The 23,797-nt window shown below is 37.0% G+C and overlaps 1 protein-coding gene across 2 annotated transcripts in view; it reads left to right on the plus strand.

Moving 5' to 3' along the window:
• Positions 1-16,304, plus strand: part of LOC118765189 (methyltransferase-like protein 24) — a 46,588-nt gene extending 30,284 nt beyond the window's left edge. For both annotated transcript variants that reach the window (XM_036506864.1, XM_036506865.1), the window contains 3 exons: positions 1,183-1,257; positions 4,584-4,719; positions 16,004-16,304. In XM_036506864.1, the coding sequence (XP_036362757.1) occupies positions 1,183-1,257; positions 4,584-4,719; positions 16,004-16,300 (508 nt within the window). In that variant the 3' untranslated portion in view covers positions 16,301-16,304. The remainder of the gene's footprint in view (positions 1-1,182; positions 1,258-4,583; positions 4,720-16,003) is intronic.
• The last annotated feature ends 7,493 nt before the right edge of the window (positions 16,305-23,797 follow it).

Here is a 23,797-nt window from a genome sequence, read left to right on the forward strand (position 1 = left end):
AATAAATATCTGTAAATATAAACCATCCGATTTTCTGAGTACCTCATTTCTTCTAATATATAATACCCGTACATCATCTCCAAACCTTCCAATTTATATATATATATATATATATATATATATATATGTATATATATATGTGTATATATATATATATATAATATATATATATATTATATATATATATATAATATATATATATATATATATACATACATACATACATACATACATACATACATACACACACACACACACATATATATATATGCATACATACACACATGCTTACATAAATACATATGTGTATGCACACGCACACTGACCCACACACATGCGCGCACAAACAAACAAAAAGAACGCATCTCGGATAACAGAGTCAACGACAATTGAAAAAGTTGCAAGCCGCCACGAAAATTTTTAGTAAAAATAAAGAAATAAACGAGTGGAAACTGAATAGAGAATCAGTTTTCCCAGACACAACAAAATATGCTTCAATACACGAACTCACATAAAGAATCTTGCAAACTAAATCCAAAAACGAAATGTATGTGTGTATATGTATGTACACTTTTACTCTTTTACTCTTTTACTTGTTTCAGTCATTTGACTGCGGCCACGCTGGAGCACCGCCTTTGGTCGAGGAAATCGGCCCCCAGGACTTATTCTTTGTAAGCCTAGTACTTATTCTATCGGTCTCTTTTACCGAACCGCTAAGTTACGGCGACGTAAACACACCAACATCGGTTGTCAAGCACAGACACACAAACACACACTCATATATACGCATATATACGACGGGCTTCTTTCAGCCCAAGGTGCCACGCAATGGGACTGAACCCGGAACCATGTGGTTGGTAAGGAAGCTACTTACCACACAGCCACTCCTGTGCCTATATGTATGTATGCAAATTTTGTACATTAGATGTTCTTAGCCCTTAACCATTTCCAGGTAAGGTATTATTTCCTTATTCCCAGGCATTTTTACACAGAAGAATGAAAATAAAAGACACCGCATGTATGACAGTGATACTTGTTTACACCTATCATGCCAAGTCAAGAAAAAGTGACACATGCACACACACACACACACCACACACACACACACACACACACCACACACACACACACACACAATACGCAAACATACATAAATATCATATACATATTGTCTTTCAACAGAATTGGTCTTGACTCAAGTTTTGATGTTGAGATGGATGCATACTATGGATGTGAAGTACATTCTTTTGACCCATTGTAAGTACTGGTTTCCTATAGCAACAACAGCAGCAGCAGCAGTAGCAGCAGCAGCAGCAGTAGTAGTAGTAGTAGTAGTAGTAGTAGTAGTAGTAGTAGTAGTAGTAGTAGTAGCGTACTTATCTCTGTGCCATCTTAGTTGTGTTATATTTAGTTCAGTTTGTTGGGAGTTGCTTTTGTTTAAAGCCAGATCAGCCGCGATCAACTAGGCCTAGGCTTTCCAGTAATGACCATCCCATCTTTTCTTATTTATATCTACGACTGCATTGTCTAATGTGTGGTCTTTGGTATCTGTATTTCTTAAGACTGTAGATCGATTTGTGGCAGATTTTACTGCTACATCTCTCGTTGAGGAAGCGCATAGAGGTTCCCTATGCCACTTTTCGCTCTCACAAGCTGCTAGAAATTAGAGCAAAAACTTCCTTTCATAGTTGAAATTGTTGTGAAGTGTTATTATTCTCCTTTAATCTGGTCAACCAAGTTGGTTGTGGATATACTGGGGCACTGTTGTTTTATTAACGTTTGGAGTGATGAGAAGCCCATACACAGTTGTGCAACCTGCAAGACATAGCAGACAAGCTTTCCTCAAACCACACTCAACCATCTTAACAGAAATAAAAAACACATAGGTGATAAATGTAGTTATATCACAGATAGTTCTAAAAATGGGAATGCCATATTTGGAATGTCTTTCTTTATAGATCTAATTGATTAAGACTGTTCAAGATGCTGAATATATTTCAGAAAACTGTGATGTAACATCGTTTTCTTTTCAGGTTTTGTTTCATTTACTGAACTACGACCATGCTGAAGCATTACCATTAAGGATGTTTTTAGGGGATTATATTGACCCCGGAACTTTGTATGCTAATTAATTTAAGGACCCTACAAAACAGAAGATGTAAATCTAATATTTATTGTAAGAGGATGATATTTCAATCACAACTAAATGCCACAAGACATTGCTATTTCAATTTACTAGTCATTACTCCTCACTGATATAAGCGTATTTTCTCTTTCAAATCACACTTGATTATTTTTAAAAAGGAACTTACAAGATTATGTAGTTATATTTGAAATGTGCCGAGCCAAAAGAAGAAATTGTCACGGCTGGAAAGCCATTGATGATAGTTGTATTCAATCATGGATGACTTAGAGCTCAACAAGAACAGAAGCAACTTGTTTATTAGCCAGAGTAATGTTCCTTACCCAAGAGTTCAATGCAATGATCTGTGTTATTTGTTTTAGCTGTTGGTGTATGTATTTCGAGTGTGGGACAAAAACTTCACTAGGACAAATACCCCCTAGGACAAAACCCCCTGGGACAAAACCCCAGTAGTTAAAGTGTGAAAGCGGACAAAACACACCCCGGTTATATTTTCCGTGGCCACGCTGGGGTACCGCCTTGAAGAATTTTTAGTTGAACGTATCGACCCCAGAAATATTTTTTCTTTTTTACACGATGGGGCAGCACCATGAAAAATTTTTAGATGATTGTATCAAACCCAGAAATTTTTTAGGTGATTTTCAGTTAAACCTAGACGGTCTCTCCACATACTAGAAATAACAATCACATTTCTTGAATTTCAAATTTCTTGAATTTCACGTAAAAAAAAAAAAAAAACGGAACTTGCGATTGCAAAAAACTTTTATTTTCAAAAATTCCAATTTTTAAGCAAACAAAAATATATTCAATCAAAAATAAATAACCAGAATAGAATTACAGAACACAAGACTCTTTGCTACTCTATGCACATGTTGTCTGAATTCTAACAAATGTGAAGAAAGATAGAAACGATAACCAGTACGTTTGGACGACTAACTTTCGGCGCCGTAATTCTCTTAGACTTTCAGCGGCCGGAGGAAGTTCAAAAGGTCAGTGCATTCTCATTTATCTCTAAGTGCAGAGAGAAAACAAAACACTTTAAATTTAAATTTAAAAATTCTTCAAGGTGGTACCATAGCATGGCCATAGTCTTGACTGAAACAAGTAAGAAAATAAAGAAATTCTGGGAACAATACAATCGACTAAAAATTCTTCAAAGCGGTGCCCCAGCATGGTCACAGTCTAATGACTGAAACAAGTAAAAAAGAGAAAGATGAAAAAAAAAAACCCCGAAAAATAACCCCAAAATATAATCGAGTGGGTTTTGTCCGTTTTTGCACTTTAATTAACGGAGTTTTGTCCTAGAGGGTTTTGTCCAAGGGGGTTTTGTCCTAAGGGGGTTTTGCCCGGATCCCATGTATTTCATAATTAGAAAAGCTAGCTCATGTCAATGTGCTAGAGCTGGAGTTCATGAAGTAGGTTACTTAGATTTAGTTTCATGTAATTATTTAATTGTGAGATAAATTGTCATATAGGACAGGGCAACCAGTTCTGCAGAGAACTTTCTCTACGAAAATTTGGTATTCCCTATGCTGAATATGGGTTGGATGGAAGGCGGCGAGCTGGCAGAAACGTTAGCACACCAGGCGAAATGCTTACCGATATTTCGTCCGTCTTTACGTTGTGAGTTCAAATTCCGCCAAGGTCGACTTTTCCTTTCATCCTTTCGGGGTCGAGAAATTAAGTTCCAGTTGCGTACTGGGGTCGATCTAATCGACTGGCGCCCTCCCCAGAATTTCGGGGCCTTGTGCTTAGAGTAGAAAAGAATGTGGGTTGGATGGGTATCATCACCAATTGCGGTCTTTTATTTTACGGAGACCTGTGTTCTGAGATCAGACCTCTTCACTGCTTCTCAAGCTTCCTTGCTCTTTCTCTCCTACAGTTTCCTTACGCTTAAATTGTTTGATATGTTTTTGTCTATTATATGTGTGCAGGTATGGGTGAGGAGTTTGTATGCATTGGATTGAGTGTGTGACGCATATAAACGTAAATGGATAGCCAAGTGTTGAAGTTCTGAAAAGATGACTTTCCCATTACATATATGAAGGAATGTAGTACAAAATTCCGTTTTTGGTCACTTTCTGCTTTTGATGATGATAAAAAAAAAAAGACCCCAACTAACCAGTCCCGGGTAGTAGGTTCAAAGAATTGTTAGAAACGTAGAGAAGATGTGGATGAGATGTTATGGTAAAGCCGTTAAGATGCAGGTTATTTGTTATCGCTGTTTCGACACTGACTTCTTTAACATGAAATGTTACAACATTTCTTTCATTTTAATATTTATTTCAATTCTTAAGACCTTCAAATCTGATAGGAGAAAAAGAAGTTATTTTCAAACCCTTAAGGACTTGGTGGGGATGTTCACTCATTTGTTACCATATTTCTGTCCAAGTAAACTGATTTTTATTCAATTTTTCCCCATGTTTTGCTGTCTTCACAGTGTACCTGTATCACAAATTCCATATCTTCTATCTTTGAATTACCATGCAATTGGAATAAGTGGCAAAACAGGTATTGTCAACGGCACCCAACTTATGACGCTTTTAGATATCCGCAAGCACTTAAATCACACTAAGGTGAGTGTTCCTTCCATCTATGTATATATATATATATATATATATATATAATATATATATATATATGTATGTATGTATGTATATGTATTTATATGTATTTATATAAATAAGGATAAGATCATTATTTAAATAACTATCAAATCAAGTGACAGCATGCGAACAAAAACCTTATAGGATACAAATTATTATTAAAATTATGAAGTTTTAGAGTCAGATTTGGACTGCTATTTCAAGCATGGTGGTATCTCTTAGATACCCTTATTTATAATTTATGTGTGTGTGTGTGTGTGTGTGTGAGAGAGAGAGTATATATGTGTATATATTAATATGATTATTGAGACAAAGTCAAATTATGGTCATAGAGTTACCAATGGTTTCGTATCCACGAAAGCCGCAGACTTCTAGACAACTCGTCAGACTCTATATAAAGACAAAATTTAACTTTGTATCATGTGAACGTGAAGAAACGCTAGGATAACGAGATTTAACGGTTAACGTATAAATGCGTTAATGAGGACGGTTTACCTCCCTTGGACAAAGGAATTAAAAACCTTTTCAGACCCGTAATAGTCTAACCAGCTCTGTGAAGAAGTACCGATTCTTGACGGTTGAATGAATTTGTGGAAGAGGTAGATCCTGAGAGATATGGAACGAGGTGGTGAAGCATGATCTTCGAACGATGTGAGGCAATGACAAGTAACCGTGACATTTGACGATATACTGTGCTTGAGATGACCTGCTAAGCCAAGTGAGATCGTAGTCATGATGATATGCCGTGCTTGAGAAGACACGTCAGGCCAAGTGAAATCGTAGTTGTGGCCGGTGCCTGTGTCGCGTAACTGGCACCCGTGATGGTGGCACGTAAAGAGCACCCTTCAAACGTTCAGCCTCAAAGAGGCAGTGACAAGTGACCGAGACCTTTCACAACATACAGTGCTTGAGAAGACCTGTTAAGCCAAGTGAGATCGTAGTCATGGCCAATGCTGGTTTAATGGCACCTGTACTGGTGACACATAAGAAGGACCCACTATACTCTCAGAGTGGTCGGCGTTATGAGTGGTAACAAGCTGTAGAAAGCATTCCAAATGAGATTGGAACCTGGTGCAGCTTACCAGTTTTCCGTGAAAACGTCCAACCTATGCCAGCATGAAAAACTGACGTTAAATGATGATGATGATAATGATAGAGTATATAGTGTATATATTCTGAGACCACCTTCGGTCACGACACAGACCATGAGATTGCACCTAGGAAGTTACCTTCCAAGGTACAAAACCGGGCAAGGTTGTTTATGGAAGACCAGCAGTCGCACATGCATACCGGCCTCCTCCTCTCCACGACACCAGAGTTATCCACAGGAAAGGCAACGGCCGATACAGCTTGGCACATGTGACGCATTTCTACTCATTTATATATATATATATATATATATATATAATCCTAAGCCAGTTGTCAAGTATCCCACGTGTAAGGAGTCGATGGTAGATGAGTCGAAACAATTGTAGTTGTTAATAATAAGCATCGTTGTATCTTCCATCTTCTGTCTCTCTCATTTTTCAAATACACACACTCACATACGCACACATAAATATATGTATGTGTGTGTATGTTTATGTGGGTCTATATATGTTTATGTATGCATATATATATGTATATGTATGTATGTATATATATGTAAGAAATTAAAAAAGGAAAATACGTACACTTACATGGTTTTAATATAATTTTTAATATATCGGTCGGTTTTGCTATCGCTATTCATGATATAATGTTTAATTTATATGAATATATATTTTTTCTTAAGAAGAAATTTGGTCCATGTTGTTTGTGATGAAATTCATGAGTGAATGACGTTACAAGTAGACAAATAAAGGGAGGTAATTGGTTGTTATTATTGTTATTGTTGTGTGTAAGGTTTTGGGTGGGGAATAAATATGTGTAAAGAAAAGAGACAGGTTAAAACAAAAGGGACCTTGTTTAGTAGGGGATTTATGTACAGTGATGTAATATGTAAAAATATAAAAGTTGGTTATGCGTGCATATTAAGACGTGTTTTGTATTTTTCAATGAAAAAAGTTTCTTTATTTAAGCGTTCTAGTTGAGAGCTTGCGTCTTTGCACTGGTAGAAAGGGAAGATTGTGAAATTTGGTTTGATGTTACCTGCACATTTTTCTATGTGTTCACTAAGAGGAATTTGTCTGTATTGCAGAGTGATTCTCTTCCTCAAAGTGAAACTCGTTTGTCCAATGTACTGATGACTGAAACCCGAGCAGGTTATTACATAAATTAAGTTATTATATATATATATTAGGTTATTATATATATATTAGGTTATATATATATATATATATATATATATATATATATATATATATATATATATATATATATATATATAATAACAAAGGGTAAAATTAATTAATTAAAAAGTTATCAGTAATTTCACCAAGCAAATTTCGGCATGAAAAAGACCATTTCATGGTAAGCTTAAGTAAGCCCCTTTTAAAGTAGAAGGAATAGCGAAGATTTTTTGACTGCTATTTCTAAACTTCTGTATGTGGTGAAGCAAATCGTTACTGAACCCTATTTATTATATATATATATGTATATATATATATATATATATATATATATATATATATATATATATATAAACTTAGATAAACTTAGATATGTTTCGATCACAGATTGGTCCAGGCCATGTCTAACTTAATAGCACCACTTGATAGGATTATTTGAATCCTGTTTAAGTCAAGTTTTGTTTATGGTCCATTCAAGTAGTGAGTTTTTGTTGGGTGAGTTGTATTCAATCATGGGTGGCTTATCTGGTATTCCTTGAAGGAATCTATCCAGACTCCGTTTAAAGTTGATGGGATCCTTTTCCTCTTTGATCACTTTCGGGACAATGTTAAATAGGGCAGGGCCTGTTGAGGAAAAGAAATTATGTTGCAGTCTACATGTATGCTGTGATCTTGAATTGGGCAGGGGACGTATGGACCGTGGTCCCAGTCTTGGATGAACCTTGAAGCTAATGATCAGGTCATTTGGGCAAAGTTGGCGGTATATTCTCCACATCGTACAAATGATATACTGCTCACGGTGACGCTGGAGAGAGTAGAGTTTCAAGGCTTTAAGGCGATCCCAATAATCGAGAGCAGCCACGCCTTCAATTCGTTTAGTGAGTGCCCTCTGGGGTGATTCAATCCTCGAGATGTTTTGTCTTGTATGGGGAGACCACAGTGGGCAGCAGTATTCGAGGTGTGGCCGTACAAAGGAGGAGAAAAGTGGTATGATGACACCTTGTTCTCTGAACCGGAAAGTTCTTAAGATCCAGGAACTCATCCTACGAGCTATATCGACCTTATTGTTGATGTGTGCACTCCAACTGAGATCGTCATCAACAATTACACCCAGGTCTCTGATATTGTTAGAGGCTGTGAGCGGTTCCCCTGAAGGAAGAGAGTATGGCTGTTTTAGTGAGGAATTTCTTTCAAAATGTATCAGCTCAAATTTTCCCTCGTTCAGTTGCATTTTGTTTCTGTCTGCCCATTGACTCACAGCATATAGATCAGACTGGAGTTGAGTTCGGTCTGCTTCTTCATTGACGACTTGCTGGAGCTTAGTGTCATCAGCAAATATTTTCATTTTGCAGTAATGTACGACACTGGAAAGGTCGTTTATTTAAATTATGAAGAGTAGCGGGCCCAAGACAGTCCCCTGGGGGACACCGCTGGTGAGTTTTGCTGGGCTTGAGTGGACTCCATCAACTACAACATGTGTTCTATTAGCCAGGAAATACTTAATCCAGTGTAGAACTTTTCCACGGTTTTGGTTGAATATATATATATATATATATATATATATATATATATATATATATACGTTCTCTCACTCTGCATCTTTCCTCCTGCATCTAGCAGCTCACCTGTGACGGACAAGCGTCCCGTCCAGGTGGGGAACCTTTACGTTAAGGAAACCGGAAACCGGCCCTTATGAGGTAGGCATGGCCCGTGAAGGAACAAACAACAACAATATTTTTTGTATGTCGACTTGCCTAACTTGCTTGTCCTTGTAATTACTCCTCTATCTGCTCAAGTTCAAATCTCTTGAGTAATGCAAAGTGTGTCCTATATATAGACTACTTGTCTCTAATCTATAAACTATTCATATATACTGAACTAAAAAAGAAGCGTCGCACTGTAAAAGATTATTTGTTTCACACATGATATTGAGATTATATGGATTTTATCACCTAACCCAGGCCTAGTCTGAGCGGTGGTTATCCCTGAAAGGGAGGGCAGAGCTCGCAAGTGTGTTTATCGCATCTGTGATCACTTACCACCTAACCGTCGTACCTTGCCCCGTGGCCAGCAAGTTGGAACGATGCTCTTTCGCTTTTTGGGGAAAGGCAGAGGGCCGCTTGTAAGGCGCTTAATCTGCTGCCAACACCAGCTAAAGGGTGGGCTAGAGATACCATGGCTGTTAATGCACAGAGGCTGAGTCATCTTTGGCTCTACCTGGATGGTGAGCGGGTGTCGTCTCTGTTCGTCAAGCTGATACTTCTCCGATTCACTAGTTTCATTGAATCAGAGCCTTGGATCAAGCGTAGACCTAAGTTGGGAGCGTGGAAGGCCGAATATCTGCAGCCTCTCGCACGTCTCTCCCGGACGACTAATGCCGGTGGCGAGATTTCCATTTCATCATTCTACAGAGGGTTAGTAGAGGCCAAGTATGACGATGGCCTGGGGAAACCCTTGGCTTCGACGATAGTCAGCTTGCGGGAAGTGGCTTTGGATAACTTCCAAAGATCACTGGCTTGGCAATGTTACCGAAGAACCTTACCAGTTCAAGATTAACTCGCAAGGAATGGCTCTTCGTGCCAGCCCACTTGCCCAAGATGCAGGCAGAGCAGTGAGACTGTTCTGCACGCTATTGTGCAGTGTCCGAAACTATCAGAGTTGTGGGTTTATGTTGTCACATTTGGGAGGAGTACAGCTGTGCTCCGAGTCAATTATAAAATTGTTGCACCGTCCTCTCTGAAAGGGGAAGGGAAGGTTCTGTTTTCTCACTGTAGTAGCAATTGTGGAAGAGGTCGTATGGATATCTCGCATGAAAGTAGTAGTGACAGGCGACTATATCTCCAGCCGGTGGTTGGTAAACTGTTTGTTTCCCAACTGAAAAGGAAAATAAGGTTGGAGAGGAGTCGCCTACGACTAAGTATATACGAGAAAAGATGGATGAAAGTGGCATACTTGTTGAGAATGTATGTAGCTTCTAAAGAGAGGACAAAAGGATTATTTAATGGTTCAGTAGTAGAACGTGGTCTGTGGGGTCAGCCACGTCCACCACTTCATCATAATCATTCGTTGTCATCATTTTTTCTCAGATTTTTGAAATTTTTAATGTTCATTAAAAACGGAACGAATCACTCCGACCCTTTGTATGTCCCTCCTGTGTGCAACCCTTGTGGTCAATTAAAACCAATTCGTGCCCTCTCACTTTTTCGAGTTTGGCTGGTTTTTGCGATAAAGTTCTGTTTATTGTAATTGTTGAATTTTTGTTGAACTGCTTTTGTTATCGTGTTGTTAAAACACTTTGTTTGTTCTGCGCTGTTGCAGACACGCTGACATCCCCCTCCCTCACTTGTTTGAAGGGGGAAATACTCAATTGTGTTTTGTTAAAAAAAAATCGATGGTGATATTACTGGACGTGAGTTCAACTGACGTCGATTCCTCTAAAGAGGAATTGTCTGTGTGTTAAAATTTTGGATAAAATAATACAGAAGGAAAACAACGACAATATGATTGAAGCAAAAAAGTAAGCAATTTCGCAGCGATGACTAGCCTCACCAACGAATATCGAAAGGAATTAACTTGATAAATTTAAAGGTCTTCTTCATAAGGAGGAGCGCGATCGAATTGACTAATTACAACTTCTCGAAAAACGGTGATTTTTAAAATCCTCTCTATGAAAAACAAAAGGCTCGACATGGTGACGAAAGAAGAGCTGAAAATTGTGTCTGAGGCCTATCTGGAAAGATATAGTATATCTTGCCAGGGGCAAACGTTTTGCGATGGTGGAAGTGCAGTTCTCATCCGAAGATGTTGCCAGGCAACACTCTACGACCCCGCTGAAAACTAATGAAGTGGTCTTCCTACTTACATACCTGAGTATACGTACTTCCAAGGTTAAGGAAGGAGGATATTCCATCAGAGGTCGACGTTGCCTGACTGGTGGCGGCAATCACCTTAGGTTTAGAGGAAAAAATAATCCTCCAAGCAACCAAAATCAAACAGCAGAACTGGCAGGAACAGAGATTAGAAATGCTAATCGAGGCTGCCCCTGCGGACTTCGAGGAGATTGTTGACACAATACTGGTGGGTGAAGACACCAAGCTAAGAGTTATGGTGGAGGGTAGAAAGCCTTGTTGTTTTAAGTGCGGACATTCATATTTTTGTGTGTGATGTTCTGGTCTGGTGCATTTTGCTCATCATTATACATTCCTTCGGTTTGGGTTTGTTGTCTTTCGTTGTTTACTTCGTTTTTGATGGATGTGTTAGTCTGTTTTCGTATTTTATAGTCCCAGTGATTGGGATATTACGTTTATATCGATTGGGACAGTCATATCAATGAGGAGGCATGTTTATTATTATTATTATTATTATTATTATTATTATTATTATTATTATTATTATTATTATTATTATTATTATTATTATTTTTACTATTATTATTACTATTATTATTATTATTACTATTATTATTACTATTATTATTATTATTATTATTATTATTATTATTATTATTATTATTATTATTATTATCATACACTCAACAGATTAGACTGTTGGAAAAGAAAAGAAACCTAACATCGGGCTACAACAAGTAGATTTAGATGCCAAGAACCTTCATAAGTACTTTAGCTGTCCCTAATAACACTGTTTTCCGCAGCTGTACTTCACTGGGTTTTATACCTATTTCCTTTATCCAGCTGTTCACATCTTTAGGGATAGTTCCCAATGCACCTATAACTACTGGGATAAATTTTACCCGCTCTTTCCATAGTCTTTGTAATTCATTAGCTAGGTTCTGTTACTTTGCTATTCTGCCTATACTTCACCTGGGACAGAGAAACGCACTGTATTAAAATAATCACATCAGATTGTTCATTTACAAAATCATGTAATAGAGATGTGAGTGTTATTTTCATTTTTGCGTAATTTAGACGACAATTTATTCACCGCACCATATATATATATATATATATATATATATATATATATATAAAGTTAATCCATACAAGGAAGCACAAAAAACACAACAACGCGAGGACGTGGAACAAATATAGTATTATTGGACGCTCAGGTAAGAAGGAAAGAAGGAGGGTTTAACGTTTCGAGCGGAGCTCTTCGTCGGAAACATAGGAGAAGGAAAGATCCAGAGAAAGGAAGACAGAGGAAAAAAATCGCTAACGGTATACACGAGGTTACATTTTGAAAGCAAAAATTTGAAGCCCCAAATGTCGCCAGATCAATCCAGCCAAATCCGAGATCGGTTTGGCGAGCAAACACATATTAAGAGATATCAATAACAGCATAAGAAGACCCACCAACCTTTCCCTGTAACGCAGCACCAGCGAAGTGACCGCATGGTTTAACACCTACAAGGGAAGAGGCAAAGCAAGGTTCACCCAATTTGTTATAGTCGATCTTTACCCGTCTATATCAAAAGGGCTACTGACCAAGGCGCTTTCTTTCACTAGGGGCTTCGCCAGCATTAGCGACAGAGATGTAGAAATTATCAAGACAGTGCTGTTCAACAAAGGTTCGGCATGGGTCAAGCAATCCGACCCTACGGGCTCCTTTGACGTAGCTATGGGAGTCCACGACGGCGCTGTTGTATGCGATCTCATCGGGTTGTGTATTCTAGATAACCTTAGGAAAAAGTTCCTCTCTTCCGCTTTTTGCATCTACAGAGATGGCGCCCTGGCCATCTCTTAGACAGCAAGCGGGCATACACTAGGCAGGATTAAAAAAGACACTTAATCAGTACGCTTGCCTTCTTGAGATTGAAGATCAGCATAAAGACCAACTTCACGTTCAACTTGGGCGCCGGTACTTACAGGCCCTATCGCAAACCAAACGAGAAGCTAACGTACATCAACATTGCCTCCTGCCACCCACCCATCCTGTTCAAGAACCTCGTAGAGGGTGTTTAGTAAGAAGATTACGAGCCTTTCCTCCAACCAAGAGGCTTTCGATGCAGCGGCCCCGTACTATAACGAGGCCCTCGTTGACAACGGATTTAGGGACCGCATCACCTACATGCCAAAACCCAACAGCCGCAGAAATACCATTTAGTTTGCTTCCTCACCACTTCTCCCTTAACACAATAACGTCCGTAAGTAGACTATTCCTTAAGTTAGTAGACAAGCATTTCACTAGCTCTCATAGGTACGGGCTCATCTTCAACAGGCACAACGTTAGGGTCTCGTTTAGCTGTGCCCCCAGTAGTAAGAGTATTGTAGTTAGTGCCCCTAAGCCACAGGAAGAGGCAGGTTGTTCATGCAGGGACCGCAACAGTTGCTCGACAGGAGGCTTCTGCGAACCCAAAGGGGTCGTCTATCAAGCCGAAGTATTAGTGAACCCTGGCAATACCACCGGCAGAAGTAATAGCAGCCAATAGATATGAGAACAGAACCAACAACACCACCACCATCGCCGCAGTTGACAGCATTAACAACGTTAGCAACAGCAGCATCACAGACAGCATTGGCAGTCCTCCCGTTGGCAGCATCACTAACAACAACAACAGCAGCATCACCACCAACACCAACCTTACCAATAACTTCTCTGACGTCCACAGTAGCAGACCTGAAATCCCCTATAGAAGCAGCAACAGATCCAGTGCCAACGTCAGCCGTAACGGCAGTAGCAGCAGTAGCAGCAGCAGCAGCAGTGGCCCTAGCAGAAGCACCGGCGTAACCACGACTAATGTCACCCCTAGCAACAGTGGCAGCTCCCCCACCATTCGTGAAGACCGCAATAATAACAACAATAACAGCAATATTAACAACAACAGCGCCTTAACCGTAACCGGCAGTGGCGGTAGCATTGCTGACGCCACCACTACCTCTAAGAACGTCAACACCAGCAGAGCCAGCCAGCTGAAACATTCCGTGAGGAATAGGAATTGGAAGGATAGCTATTTCCAAACAACAGCAGCAACAGCGACAACAGGTGGAACATCGACAACACGCGCAGTGGCGATAATATTACCGTCGTCACCACCACATTCAGCGACGCTAACACCAGCAGCCCCAGCTCCAGTAACAACAATAACAGCAGCAACAGCAGGAGGCGAAATGCCCCAGTGGTTAGGGCAGCGGACACGCGGTCGGAGGATCGCAGTTTCGATTCCCAGACCGGGCGTTGTGTGTGTTTATTGAGCGAAAACACCTAAAAGCCCCACGAGGCTCCGGCAGGGGGTGGTGGCGACTCCTGTTGTACTCTTTCGCTCCAACTTTCTCTCACTCTTTCTTCCTGTTTCTTGTCCTCGACTTCCTACGCAACCGCTGAGCCTTGATGCGCATTCATCCATCCGTCGATGCTCTCGGTGTCGGGGGTTGACCTGCTTTCTCTTCTGCGGGTCTTACGAATAGCAAAGGACCACGTTTCGGACTTCTCCCACTAATGGGACGAAGACCGCTTCGCTCAACAAACAAGCAGCAACAACAGCAACAAGTGCAGCACCGACAACATGCGCCTACGGAAATGCATTGAATGTACTGGGAATTCTCTCAAGCAGCGTATCTCCAGCCATAGGTCCTCCTTCAGAGTTCTGGAAAGGAGGTACGTAACATCGCTGGCCAATCACGTCTGGCAACTAAGAGACAATGGGATCTCATGGTCGATCTCATGGAAATTACTAGAGACCCCAGGCCCCTACATCAACGGGACGAAGCGTTGCAAGTTATGCATAGCTGAACGCGCGAGCATCCTAAAAGATTCACTCGAACCAGGGAGCACCCCTAACTCCAGAACGGGGGTTTTAATTGTGTATTGATATATGAAGATTGTTACAGAGTTGAATTGTGATCCTTTTCGTTAGGTCTTCCAGTCAAATGAAGGCTTGTGGCTTAGTGATTAGGGTAGACGTCTTACGCTCGATAGGTTGTGAGCTCGCTTTCTGGTGGCGTGTTGTGTCCGTGAGCAAGACGCTTTATATCATGTTTCTATAGTCCACTGATCAACGTTGTTTATGTTTATGTTTGGAACATTAGTATGTACTCATTTATTAGTCCATTAACATTTCGAGAGCTTTTTGACCTCATCATCAAAATGAAATAATGGTAATTATAACGTTGTTCGCACACTATGCAATAGGTTGCGAAAGATCATGGCGATACTGCTATAACTATATTTTAAAACATCTGTATTTAATTTCTCTATAAAATTGTAGTATCATCAACTAATGATTGTTGTTTTCTATTTAGTATTATTTCTTGTACTGTATAATAATGTATTGTGGTGACCTCTCGATTAAAAAGGAGACGAGTAATCATGGAATGTTCACCAATAACAAAACGCAAACCAAGATCCAAGGCGGAGCTTCATTACGTGTAAAATAAACCCTAAAATCTACCAGAACAATTGTATTGTATAAGTTTTATGTATGGAGTTGATTATTTTATTTCTGATAGTAGTATTCCCATAATTCTTAGCAAATTACTGTCAAGGATGTGCATATATTATCCCTTTTATCCTTTCATTCTGTTTGAGAAAAGAAATAACGTACCTGTCTTCTGACGAGCAATCAACAAACTGGAACTCAGAAAGAATTATCATCGTTTCATTCTGATGATGAGGCTAACAAGAATGGAAAAGACTAATGGATTTAGCAACACTATTGTTCCAAACATAATTGTCTAGTAAAAGAAATAAAAAAGAAACGCCTTCATAAAAACACTTTTTCATCCAATTCATTAATTTTTTCATCTTTTCATTCATTCTTTGTTTCTTTTTTCATTTTCATTTTGTTTTCCTCTTTCCTTTCTTCCTCATTGCATCTATTTCTGTATTTCTTTTTCCTTTCTATTTTTGTTTCTTTGTTTCTTTATTTGTTTGCTTGTTGGTTTGTTGGTTTGTTTGTTTGTTTCTTTCTTTCTTTCTTATCCACTGTCTTTATCTCTCCTTTTAGCCATCTTTGTATCATCTTAAATTTATTTTAACAGATCATGTTTAATTAACAGCTTCTTTAATTTACTTATATTTTCATTCTTCAGAAGAACATATCTATCTTGAAAATGGATGTAGAAAACGATGAATGGAACTCCTTGATTAAGGCAATGTCTGATGGTGAACTAGATCACGTGAAACAGTTACTAGTTGAATTTCACTCATATTTTTCTGAAGCATCGAAGTGGAACGTTCACCGTAATGCTCTTAATGTTGTCAAGAAATTGATGGATCTTAACTTCCGAATATTCTCGATAGAAAAGAATAATGCTTGCATTTATATAAGTGATAGAAATATTCTGTTGACCAAATGTTACAACGTTCATATGGTTAAAGTTAGTTAATATATATATATATATATATATATTAATCAAAATAAAAACATGATGCCAAGAATTCAGCGGTACATATCTTTCGGGCCTTTATTAGACGGATTTATAACAATGCATAATGTGTGTCTATGGCCTTCTTCAGCCGCGCACAATTACTACTTCAAGGACATGTATTACATCATAAATTCTACGTTGGGGATGCAAATCCTCTCAGTCGCGTACGACATAGTGGGGCACCAGCACAAAAATGAAGCGTCCATCTCGTCTTTCACTCAATGTAGAATGAGGGAGCTTGGATGTTGAGGTAATATAAATAAATAAATGAATAAATAAATATATAAATACACACAGACGTGAAAGAACCTGGTAATAAAAATAAATAGGGATAAAGATAGAGGGGCGAGAATTAAGGACGAAAGATAAAAAAATATAAAAATATAAAAAGATAAAAAATAAAAAAATAAAAAATATAAATGTAGAAATATAAAAATATAAAAATATAAAGAAATATAAAAAAATATAAAAAAATATAAAGAAATATAAAAAAATATAAAAATATAACAGGATATAAAAAATATAAAAATATAAAAGAATATAAGGATAAGGGATATAAAGTGGTTACGAACTAACAAGGTGGTCAGAAAGATGACATATTCTGGTTGTAGAAGCCTAAGCGGTGGGTGTCATAAACCAACTGGAACGTCTGGTGAGTGTGTTAAACTGGGTACTCACCTCACATGAATATATTACGTTTTTAGCCCGACAATCTCCACCTACATAGGTTGCTCGACCTCCTGGAAATCCAGATACTACAACCACGGTCCTCATTCAGGCATAGACACAAGGCTAGCAGCACCTCCCTATCTAAAAAAATTTGGAATTAAAATACAATAGCATAGGTTTCAAACTCAGGTGGTCCATCATCGGATCAGCTGCACCTTATTTAAATAATAGAACAGGATGCCAGCTATGTTGTGTGGAACTCCTGAATATCTTGAAATTCAAGGAGAAACACAAACTAATTAATAAAAGATCTGAATTCAGGCCCTCTTTCAAATACTACAAAGCTTAGGCTATTATACCTACTTCCCCATGCAATATCCTCCCATCCAAGTACAACTTGTCAGCTCCAGCACATCCCGTTTTTTTTCCTATATATATATTTTGTCTCCTATATATATTTTTTTCCTATATATTTCTTTTCTATATCTATCTTTTTCCTATATATATATTTTATTTCCCTATATCTATACCTTTTTCCATTTCTAGCTTTGATGTTGAGCGAACACCCCCGAACCCCGCTTCCCACCCTTTCACTTATGACTACTCCGTAATTTTCCCCTCCTCCCTGCCTCAGTTCCCCTCCCCGCCCCTGGGTGGTCACCTTTAACACACACCTGTACCTTTACCTTTGCAACCACCTTTTATTTTACCTTCATTTCATGTTAATCTTTACTCGATTACCTTTGTTTTATTTTATTTTTTTATTTCTAATTTTTAACTTTATCCTTATTTTTACTTCTATTTTTACCCCTATTTTATCAATTTTTTTTCTCTATGTATGTCTATTTTTAGTTCTTTTTCCTTATATCCTTATCTATGTATTTGTATGTATATCTGTATATGTGTGTGAGTATGAATATGTATGTGTGTGTATGTGTATATATACATACACACACACACACACACACACACATATATATATATATATATATATATATATATACGTGCGTACGTCTGTGTATATATATATGTATGTGTATATGCATATATAGACACACAGATATATGTATGTGCGTGTGGGTGTGTGTGTGTGTGGGTCCATGTGTATGTATATATGCGTGTGTGTATATATGTGTGTGTCTGTATATATATATACGTGTGTGTGTGTGTATATATGTATATATATATATATATATATATATATATATTCTGTTATAATTTCTTACCGTCAGGTTTTTTACTTTCATGTCTACCTTTTGTGCCCATTATAATTCCGTATCTTGCCTGTGTGCGAGAATGGATCTACTTGTTTTACCTGTATCTGTGCATATGCATATATGCATATTTTTGTGTATATGCATAAGGATCTACTCCCCCATGTGTGTGGGTGTGGGCATGCATATTTTTGCCCATATGCATAGAGATTTACTTTGTCTTGTGAATGAGTGTGAGTGCGAGTGTGTCTGTATGTACGCATGTACGTATATGTATATACGTACGTATGCGTGTCAGTTCGTGTACCCAACTATATGCGCCTTTTCCCGTTTGTATGTGTATATTTTTACACGAGAGTACGTATGTATGCATGTATGTATGTGGATGTGTATGCGTGCGTATATGTATGCGTGTATATGTGTATATGTATCCATGCGTGTACGTATGTACATGTTGACCACTAGACAATTTACGAGGAAATAGATAAGCGGTTTAACCACAAACCAGACAGCCCTAACCTACCATATACTGGGTACCCAGACGTTCCAGTTGGTTTATGACACCCACCGCTTAGGCTTCTACAACCAGAATATGTCATCTTTCTGACCACCTTGTTAGTTCGTAACCACTTTATATCCCTTATCCTTATATTCTTTTATATTTTTATATTTTTATATCCTTTTATATTTTTATATTTTTATATTTTTATATTCTTTTATATTTTTATATTTCTTTATATTTTTATATTTTTATATTTCTACATTTATATTTTTTATTTTTTTATTTTTTATCTTTTTATATTTTTATATTTTTTTATCTTTCGTCCTTAATTCTCGCCCCTCTGTATTTATCCCTATTTATTTTTATTACCAGGTTCTTTCACGTCTGTGTGTATTTATATATTTATTTATTCATTTATATATTTATATTACCTCAACATCCAAGCTCCCTCATTCTACATTGAGTGAAAGACGAGATGGACGCTTCATTTTTGTGCTGGTGCCCCACTATGTCGTTCGCGACTGAGAGGATTTGCATCCCCAACGTAGAATTTATGATGTAATACATGTCCTTGAAGTAGTAATTGTGCGCGGCTGAAGAAGGCCATAGACACACATTATGCATTGTTATAAATTCGTCTAATAAAGGCCCGAAAGATATGTACCGCTGAATTCTTGGCATCATGTTTTTATTTTGATTAATTTACTCCACCACCTACACCACTAAATGGTATATACAGGTGCTTACAATTATCAAGTACTCACGCTGAATTTATATATATATATATATATAATCAAATAAGTAACAGGATTTCAGGTATTAATGCAATACGACCGTTTCAGGCGGTTCCATTTAATCGAACAATGCAGGCATTACATCAATTTAAATTGCCATCTTTAGTTGCAAAAAATGTGGATTTTCAACAGACAAGATATATTAATATAATTTTTCTCAAATATACCAGCAGAGCTACAGGATGAAAGAATTCACTATTGTAGCTATTGTCACTATTGTAACAGAAATACGAGGTCTGATCAATAAGTATCCAGACTGTTGTCATAGTATCTAGCTAAAGTAGGCAGAGTAAAGCCGCTTGGCACAGACATTGAACGCAGCTGTGCAAAAACTTGTCGATATTGACAAACGTTCTGCACTATGTAGTGAAAGTAAGCTAGAACGTTAAATCGTTGTGCATATGTACAGCAGAATTCAAGATCGATCTGTGCCAAGCGGATTTACTCTACGTACTTTAGCTTTGTTACTATAGCAACATTCCAGATACTTATTCATCAGACCATGAACTCTGTTGTACATATGTACTACGATTTGACGTTCTAGCTTACTTTCACTACATAGTGCAGAACGTTTGTCAATATCGACAAGTTTTTGCACAGCTGCGTTCAATGTCTGTGCCAAGCGGCTTTACTCTGCCTACTTTAGCTCGATACTATGACAACAGCCTGGATACTTATTGATCAGACCTCGTATTTCTGTTATAATAGTGACAATAGTTACAATTGCAGATTGTGAACAGCTGTACTGTTGCTTACAGACCGAACAGTCACAAATTCATTGTCCTTCTGATGGTGAAAATAATAAGGCAATATTTTATGTATATGATGCTGAACAAATTTATAAGTGACTTCATCTGAAAAACACTGTTTTCTTCTTTTATTTTTCATATTTTGCATCTTTCAATCGTCGCACTGCGGTCATGCTAAGAGTACTTTCTTGTTGAGTATTGTCTAACAAATCAGTAACTGTACTTACTTGTTAAAAGTTTGGTACTTACTTTATCGTTCTCTTTTGATGAATTGCTAAGATAATGTACAAAAACTAATCGCCAAGTGGTGTGTGAAGGGGAACAAATATAAACGCACACACATATGTATGTACATTATATATATATATAAATATAAATATAAATATAAATATATATAATTAAGGAGGAGAGAAAACAAATTCAAAGGTCGATGTATATATTCATTCAATCCATATTAACGAAATTCTGCATGGTATAAATACATATATAGATGCATTCATCTGTATGATATATAAGATTTCATAGACATATAAAAATTTATAAACACATAAAAATTCATAGATATAAATATATTAAAATATAAGTCCATAAATGTACTTGCGAAGTCCGAATGTTCAAATTTCAATCAATGAAGAGGATGATAAAGTGAATATAAAATGATTCATAAGAAATCTGGAACATGTATAAAATCTATGTATAAAGTCTTACGGCCGTTTCGAAAACATATAGGATGCTATGGGCGAGCTAAATCCAACCATCGCAATACTTTATATATCTCTCATCATAGTTAATAGAATCATAAGGTTAAAGCTTTAGAAGAAATGGCGTTTTCTCTCCTCCTTAATTTTATATTCCTGAAGCTCTATCAGAGCGCTAATTGGTTGAGTTGTATAAAGTGGATATCTATATCACTTATTTCTTCATTATATACATACATATATATATGTATGTAAGTATATATGTATGTATATATATATATATATATATATATATATATATATATATATAATATATATATATATATATACATATACATATATATACTTACACGCACGCACACACACACACACACACACATACACACACACACATATATATATATATATATATATATATATATATACAGACATATTTATATAATGATGAACTTTATATAGTGCTCAGGTACACTACAACTCATCAGAAAAAGTATTCAAAACTGTATGAATCGTACATAGAATATGCACAGTAAGTGAACACCGTGAGAGTCTTTTAGAAAAGAAAGGAAGAAGCAGAAACAGGGGTAAGGGGCGTCAGGTGTACTGTAAGCGAACTTCAAGAAGAATAGAAGTTTTGAAGGACGTAGTGACTTGACAGCCGATAACAGATGGAGGTAATTTATTCCATGCTTCTACAATTGTGAGCGTAAAAAAATGTTTTTGAAAATAATGGGTGCTGTGTTCTGTAAGCATGTCCACAAGTGTTAGACTTCTGGAATGCCAAACGTTGTTGGAAAGATAATGAATAATCTTGTAGGTATCTAGAAAGTCAGTTGCCCGATGTCGGAACTTTAATGTGTCCATGTTCACGGAAGCAAGATGTTCAGTGTACGGCAGATATTCGTCTGTTTGCACGTTTCTGAACAGTTTTCAGGAGACTTATGTGCCGAGCAAGATAAAAATTCTAAACTGGTGATGCAAACTCTAAATGTTGACGTACCATAGATATATGCAGCTTTAATTAGATAGCTCTAGGGTGGCTGACATAGATCTTACTGAGTGATGCTGAGACACTCTCAGCTTTCTTGACTATCTTAGACGTAGTTTGTCCAATGCAGATTGTTGTTGACAATAGCACCCATCTCACGTTCACTAACATACTTGTTAGGATTGGTACTGTTGAGGGAGCTTGTAAAAGCTGGGTTTTTTCTCTCGTATTACATGGTGATGCACTTGGAAATCCAATGCAGTTGGAAATCCAATGCTAGATTTAATTGGAGGAAAGATCTATAGTGTATAGGACCTATTTCTTTTATCTCAAGGTACAATTTAATATAATTTGCATATTTCAACTCTGTAACATTCTTCAACTTGGCATATATATCCTTTTTCCAGTGACGAAAAGTCACTGATCTCGAAAAAGGGTAAATGTGGCTAAACAGATAGATAGGTACATAGGTAATACGGACAAACAAGCACACACACGCATACACACACGCACACATACAAACTCATGAAAGTTACTGGAAAAAGGATATATATATATATTCATTTGGAACCTCGTCACATCAACCACCGGTGATTGTCACACGCTGATGACGGGTCAATATCCAGAAACTCGGTCCGTGTGTATAACGTCAGGTTGCAGATGAGAAGGATGGCTTCCCATTGCAAATACTGATAGGGCACCACCCTTAAAGTTTAGCCACATTCATCATTGAGGGACCAAAATTCATCCAACAGAATAACTTTTTTAACTTCAATGAGAACATTTACAGAAAAAAATCTGTAAGTTTATAAAGCTAGTAATTTTTAGTGGTGTGTTTGGGTAAACTGACCATTCATCACAATGATATAAAATTACAACCTTAATATATAATTCAACGAGTGGTCAAACTAAGAAGTTATTTATGACCACTACCATCTCATCCAAGACAACATCCTTTTCCAGCTCTATAGTATTTTATCTCTTTATCTCTTATTCTACTTTATCATTTTATTTCTTTTGTTAAATTATTCCAATTTTGGTCAATCTTATATGTGTATCTAACTATATTATACTTATTAGAGTTAAACAATATTTATTAAAAAATAAATAAAATAATGATTTTTCTTATAGACGAAACTCCATTAACTAAATCTGATACTTAAAACATTAGGATCAGTTACATATAAATGTATCAGTTACATTGCTAAAGTTTTGTGCAGTATTAAATAAATTAACACCCAACGAAATCTGATACTTAAAACATTAGGATCAGTTACATATAAATGTATCAGTTACATTGCTAAAGTTTTGTGCAGTATTAAATAAATTAACACCCAACGAAATCTAACTATAAACATATACAGGAACACAAACACACAAAACTAACAAGAGTATAACTAGGTTAAAGTTATATATTTTTAAGCTAAAATATATCTGATACTTAATGCATTATATCAATACATTTATTATGTCAAATATTTAAGATAAAAAAATGTATTTATCTGTGAAGATATATTGTAGCTTAAAAAAATATACCTTAAACCTAGTTATATTCTTGTTAGTTTTGTGTTTGTGTTCCTTTAGATGTTTATAGTTAGATTTCGTTAGTCGTTAATTTATTTAATACTGCACAAAACTTTAGCAACAGTCAGTGATTATGTAATGCGGCTGTCGACAAAATCAGTAAGGTTCTCTTGCAGCTGGTGCTAAGGCAAGAACAGGCTTTCAAATCTATCGACATTCATTGATCATTTGACTGCTGCCATACTGGAATCCCGCCTGTAACAGAATAAATCGACTTATTCTTTCAGAGTCTATAACTTATTCTATTGGTTGCTATT

This window comes from Octopus sinensis, linkage group LG10 (genome assembly GCF_006345805.1).
Source record: "Octopus sinensis linkage group LG10, ASM634580v1, whole genome shotgun sequence".
Taxonomy (NCBI): Eukaryota; Metazoa; Mollusca; class Cephalopoda; order Octopoda; family Octopodidae; genus Octopus; species Octopus sinensis.